At 38.2% G+C, this 6510-nt stretch overlaps 1 protein-coding gene across 2 annotated transcripts; it reads left to right on the top strand.

Annotated features, from left to right (window-relative positions):
- The first annotated feature begins 3948 nt into the window (after positions 1 to 3948).
- On the top strand, positions 3949 to 5862 carry LOC130749501 (60S ribosomal protein L9-like). Of its 2 annotated transcripts, XM_057602867.1 has the most exons (3): positions 3949 to 4182; positions 4479 to 4601; positions 4712 to 5862. In XM_057602867.1, exons 1-3 carry the CDS (start codon positions 3949 to 3951, stop codon positions 4859 to 4861), a joined length of 507 nt encoding a protein of 168 aa, XP_057458850.1. In that variant the 3' UTR covers positions 4862 to 5862. The 2 variants fall into 2 exon arrangements, 1 of the variants encoding a protein (XP_057458850.1); XR_009022939.1 differs by having other exon boundaries at positions 4087 to 4601; positions 4727 to 4797.
- Positions 5863 to 6510: the final 648 nt, after the last annotated feature.

Below are 6510 nucleotides of genomic sequence, written 5' to 3'. Positions count from 1 at the left end.
ATTAGGAGGGTGATGAATGATTTCCATATGAATGGGTTGCTACCGAAGGGATGTAATCCGTCGTTCCTAGCACTAAATCCTAAGGTTGGGGTTCTACTTGACCTAAATGATTATAGGCCAATTTCTTTGGTGGGATGCCTATGTAAAATCATAGCGAACGTTCTAGCTGGAATGTTGAGGAAGGTGATAAATAAGGTTGTAGAAGAGAATCAATCCGCGTTTACGGGTGGGAACAATATGCTTGATGGGGTATTAATAGCTAATGAAATGGTAGTTGAGGCAAAAAGTAGGAAAAACTCATGTTGCCTTTTCAAGTTAGACTTTAAGAAGACTTACGATTCAGTGTCTTGAGATTTCCTGTATTATATGATGGGTAGGATGGGGTTTAGGTGTAAATGGATTAATTGGATAAAATATTGTGTTGAGTCAGGAACAATATCTGTCTTGGTAAATGAGAGTCCAACTGATGAGTTTAAAATGGAAAGAGGTCTTAGACAGGGGACTCAAGAGCTCCATTTCTGTTCCTGATCGTGGCTAAAGGGTTGGGAGGATTGATGAGGGAGGTTGTGAATAGAAAGTTGTTCTTTGTGTTCAAGGTGGGCAGAAACAATTTGGAGGTATCTTACATACAGTATGCATATGAAACCTTACAGATTGGAGATATGATGGTGAAACATGTGTACACAATTAAAAGCGTTATGAGGTGGTTTGAATTGATATCCAGGTTGAAAGTCAGTTTTTTAAAGAGCAAGCTTGCAGACATTGTAGTGAATGAAGAGGTGACAAAAAAGTTTGTTGCCTTTTTGAATTGTAAGGTTATAACTGTCCCATCTGTGTACTTGGGGATTGAGGTGGGTGCAAACCCTAAGACGGCAGGCACATGGGAATCAGTGATTCAGAAGTTGCAATAGCGGTTAACCCCTTGGAAGATGAAGTGTCTCTCTTTCGGTCACCGCCTTTGTCTCTTGAAATCGGTACTTAGTTCTATCTCTCTCTTTTATTTTTCGTTTTACAAAATTCCTTTATCTATGGCTAACAAAATTAAAAAGTTCGAACGATAATTTCTTTGGGGGAGGGGGGATGGGGAGGAGAGAAAAATATCTTGGGTTAGTTGGGACATAGTATGCGAATCAAAGGATCAAGGTAGGTTAGGGGTTAAAGATTTAGTATCATTTAATAGGGTCTTTTTTTGTAAGTTGAGGTGGCGTCAGTTGAGTGATAGTGATATTTTGGGTGGGAGGGTTCTTTGTTCGATGTATGGGGAGGGGGTTCGAGTTGGGGAGGAAACCAATTTGAGAAAAGGTTCAAGCTGGTGGAAAGATTTAGGGAAAATGGGGGTGTGTCTGGATAAGGGAGAGTGGTAGGGGATGGAAAAACTATGAGATTTTAGGACGAGTGTTGGGTGGGGGATAGGGGTGGGAATAGGCTGGGCGTCTGGGCCTATGTAGGTTTTGCTTAAATAGGCCTAACCTGTTTAAAAATCTTTAGGCATGTGGCCTGTCAAAGATTTTTTTTCAAGCCTGGCCAAGCCTGCCTGAAAGCCTGGCTTGGCCTGATAGCCTATTTAAAAGTCTGTTTCACAACAAGAGTTTTACGTTTGCTAAAAAACTTATATGTAAAGAAGCTATCAAACTTATAAGCTAACGGGTTAATACATACTAAAATAATTTTTTCAACAATCAGACTCATAATATTATAAGCTACTAGGTAGAGATGAAACTAAACGAGATTATGTTGGTTTCTTAGAGTCAGAGAGCCAATTTATAATCACACTTCATATTATGGTATTTAAATACGTCATATATCTATTTCTAAATAGACTTATAACTTTAAATCATTATATAAGTCAATTTGCTTAAATATATAAAAATCTCAATAAGTTTCTTTTTTTGTATGACAAATTTCTAATATATAGATATCATCAATGGTAAAATATATTTATACTAATCATATTTACAATGTATCAGAAAAATACTAATCATATTTACTTAAATAGGCTAGCCTATAAGGCTTAAAAGGCTTGTTGGATGGCCTTAGCCTAACCTTTTCAACTAAATAGGCTTTTCAAAAAGCTAAGTCTTGCCTATTTACCAATTTGGCCTGGTCTGGCCTGAGTCTGTGGTATGTTAGGCCATAGGCCCCTACGAACGACCTGACCTATTCTCACCCCTAGTGGAGGATGTGAGGTTAAAGCATAAGTTTAAAAGATTGTTCGATATATCTGATCAGAGGGATATGGTTGTGGCGGATATGGGGAAATAGAGGGAGAGCGTTAGAAGTGGAAGCTTAGGTGGAGGAGGAATTTTTTTGAAACGGAGAAATATATGGTGGATTTTATGCAGGAAATTTTAGCAATTCAGTTCCGGAAAGACAAGAAGGATGGGTGGATTTGGGCATGCGATCCGGTAGCTGGGTATACTGTTAAATCAGCGTACTTGGCCCAGTGTGCAGTAGTGAATGAGATTAGCTTCTTCAAGACCGTTTGGAGAATCTTGGCTCCATCTAAAGTGCTTGTATTGGAGCGGAAATTTTCTTATGGAAGGCTACCGATGCTTTATAATCTACTAAAGCGGGGAGTGGCACTTGGCAACAATAATGATGGCCACTGTGCTTTCTGTTCTCAGCATGTAGAGGAGGTCTCTCATATGTTCTTTGGGTGCGCATTCTCACATAAGGTATGGATGGGCTGTTATGCGTGGTTGGGGGTGGAGAATGTGCTATTTAAAGAGTATGATATCCACTTCTTTCACCATAAGCATTGGGGGAAAAACAAAAAAACAGAGGTTGACTTGGAGAAGTATATGCACTACTAGAAAAAGGACTTTTCACATCAGGGTTTTCACAACGGTGGAAGAAATACCTGATGTGAAAGATAACGCGGTGGCAATATTGAAATTATAGTGAACTTTTATGATAGTTTTCACATCAGTTGGGAATATGTCTGATGTGGAAAATAATTAGTAAAGACTTTTTTACAACGGTGAATATAATAACCGATGTGAAAGCTAAACACGGTGGCATTTTTGAAATTTTGATGAAATATATTTAACATCAGTGGTAGTATAACCGTTGGGAAAAGTCTTTCAAGATATCACAAATTCACAAACAAACACTGAATCCCTAATTTGCTTTCACGACCTAAACACCAATTCTCTGAAGCTCTCCTTCCTTCCTTCCACGACCTCACTTTCAGACCACCGATTCTCTGAAGCTCTCCATCGCCGTCGTCCTCGCCTTCCCATGAATCCTCCTCTAATCCTCGCCTAATCCGCCCGAGTGGCCCGCGATCGTTGGCCACACCGGCACCGATGACGCGAACGAGTTCTGATTCAGAGGGTTGCTGCCCTAATCCAAACCCCTCTTCTCCCTCCTCTCCGCCGTCGACCGCCTCTCCCTCGCTCAACAATTTCAAAGGTTTGTCAAGAGCTCACTGACCGCGTCGAGGATCTGGGGCTATAGAAGCTAGGGCATCTTGTTCACAGTGGTGGTGGAAGCGAGCGAAAGAGAAGAAGAATGGAGGGAGCAGAAGAAGGAGTGGAGATGATGCTGGATTCCAAGGACATGCAACAACAGAGCAAAGCCTTCGACAAGCTCACTGAGGGCGTCGAGGATCGCCAGGTCGATTCCACTCGCGTTCAAAAGGTACCTTTCATTCAATCCAACAATACCCTTTTCCCATTCACCTCGCAAAATCGATTCCCTTTTGTTGTTTATGTGTGTTGCGTGTAATGGGTATGCGGTGATTTTGCAGGCCATGGCTTCCATTGCTACACCTGCTGAAGTTGATTGGAACGATTCAGTGTTTTAATGTCCATGTGATTGCAATACATAGTAATATAATCATTATTCGACAACTTAGTGTAGGGTAAAACTGCTGAGTCATAATAGTTCAATTTGTACCTGTGCTATTTCATTTTGGCCTTATGTTTGAAATCCTTTCATCAGAGAATGAAGAAGATCTTTTCATCGGAGACCATGGACATCCCCGACGGCGTGAGCATCAAGGTTGAAGGCCCTCGTGGGGATTTCCAGCTCATCACCGATGAGAACGGCAAGAAGAAGCTCAAGATCGAGGCCTGGTTCGGTACCCACAAGATGAGGCTCATCTATGCCCATTTTCCCATCAATGCTAGCATCACTAATCACAACAAGGGCATCAAGATCCATAGCTTTCTACTTTTCGTTCACCCTAAACCCTATGTTCAACTCCTTTGATGATTTCCGTTAAGATTGGTATATGGGTCAGATAACAATGTTCATTTTCAGTCATCTTAGTTTCTCATTTGCTTGCTTGTTTAACTGGTTAAGTGCTGATCATTTTTTATTTTTTATTAACTTTGAACTGTGCATTTGTGTCAATAATGTGCTTTTTTTCAAGTAATTTAATTTTGCATTCGTTTGTTCGTTTAGTTGGGTAATTCAAGTCTGATTTTTCTTGTTGATTAATTGAACTATGGATTTTGTCATTGTGCGATTAGGTGAGGAAAGTGGATATGCTTGATGGAGTTTCCATTGTGCAATCTGAGAAGGTGAAGGATGAGTTGGTTTTCGATGGAAATGACATTGAGCTTGTTTCTAGGTCATGTGCCCTTATCAATCAGGTACAGTTTTTTTTCATTCTATGGATACATGCTAATGCCTGACTTTGTTGTTGTCTAATTTTTGTCTTGCTTGGATTTTAATTTTGGTTATTTTGTTGTTTTTGTTACATAAATGCCATGTTAAGAACAAGGATATCAGGAGGTTTCTTGATGGTATTTATGTTAGTGAGAAGGGGACCGCATTAATAAAGAAGGTACTTTTTTATCACCTTTTAAGTTCATTGATGATTTCTGTAAAGATTGTAATATATGATAGATAGTAATATTCATTTTCAGTGATCTTAATTTCTAATTTGCTTGTTTGTTTAACTGCTCATTTTGAATTCCTTGCTTTTTTCCTAGCTAGAGAATGATTTTTTGAAGAGAGATAAAAGTGGTGGTTATTTGAAAAGAGTTGTGTGTGAGAGTTATTTCTAGAACTGTTAAGAATCATGGCTAGTTTCATTTAGCTGGAAAACATGTGTATGATCTGAACAAATTCTGGATTTGTTGCTGGAAGGGTAGGCTGGTGTAAAGGCATCCCTATGCTTTTCTGAGACATGTATCTGTATATTTGATTCTATATAGTACTTGATACTTGTTGATAAAGTTAAGAAGAGTAATGTGTATGTTGTGCTTGCCTGTTAGGAAGCCTGAAAGATACTCAAGCGTTTATGTGATATACTCACCCGTTGGCTTAAAAAGAAACCTTTGGAGAACCCATTGATGTGGAGATTATAGGAAGCCTGAGAGATGCTCAAGCTTTTTCTCGTAATCATGCTCACAAAGACACTGGTAATTGAGAGTTGATACATGAATTTTAGCATTCTTTGTATAGAAATTATGTTATCAGTACTATTGCAGCTGGACTTGATGGAATTCGTTTAGCTATTTCTACTGCCACTCGTTTAGCTATATTGATATTGATTCCTCTCCCACATCGGTGACTGTCTCTGGCCAGATTATTTTATGAGGTCTCACATTTACCCAAATCTTTTCTCTTTTTTTTTTATTTGCAAAAACAAGCACTCCTTCATGCTGCTAATTCTGATTACCAAAGTTTCATAATCATCGTTTGCTCATAAAATTCACAGAGCCTCATCCATGTCCATAAAAGCATGATCTGAGTTTTTTTATTGTTGCAGGCCTCAATTGTCATTTTAGAAATTCACATCCCTCACTCCTTAACTGTTTACCTACATCATTTTGTATTTGGCTTTTCATTTTTCTGTCATTTAACAATTTCAGTGTTAGCTGCTTCTTGCTTTTCAATTTTTTATTCTCTTTTAGCCATCCTGATTTAACTCCTGTTTTTAATTTTCAATTGTTTAACCTGCATCTACGTAGAAAAGTTAAGTTTGCAATGGATCAATGTAAATAAATGAGAAAGCTGAAGTTTGTTGATTTAGTTCTCTATTTCTCCCTCATCTTTATTCTTATATTCTTCCATATGTAGGTGGTGAAAAAGATCGTTATGGGGAAAAAGATTGGAGCATGTATTTAGTAGAAAGTTTAAATTAAGGGTATGTGTTTATCTAATATCTATACTTGCAGTTTTTGTGCATCAGATTCATTATGTAATGAATGAGCTAGTTATACTGGTTGAGAGATAGTTAGTGCAATGTACTAATGAAGGGTTAGCTAATGAAAATAATATTCATCCACTTTCTCTCATTTCCTTCTATGTTAGGTTAACAGTGTGTGCTACTTCACTTTCTGTAACTAGAACTTTGGAAAGTTAAATTAGTTATGACCTAATTATATGAGCTATTTCTGAATGGAAAATGTGCTAGGTATGACTTTTTAATTGATTCCAAACATAACTGGTTTTGTTTTTTTTTTTTAAAAAAAAAGACTTTTCACATCGGTTTTGGAATAAACCGATGTGAAATGTGTAGTTTTCACATCGGGTATTTGATTCCACCGATGT

This window comes from Lotus japonicus, chromosome 3, assembly GCF_012489685.1.
Source record: "Lotus japonicus ecotype B-129 chromosome 3, LjGifu_v1.2".
Taxonomy (NCBI): Eukaryota; Viridiplantae; Streptophyta; class Magnoliopsida; order Fabales; family Fabaceae; genus Lotus; species Lotus japonicus.
Note: the sequence above shows the minus strand (reverse complement) of the source record. Positions and strands in the feature narration are given on the sequence as shown.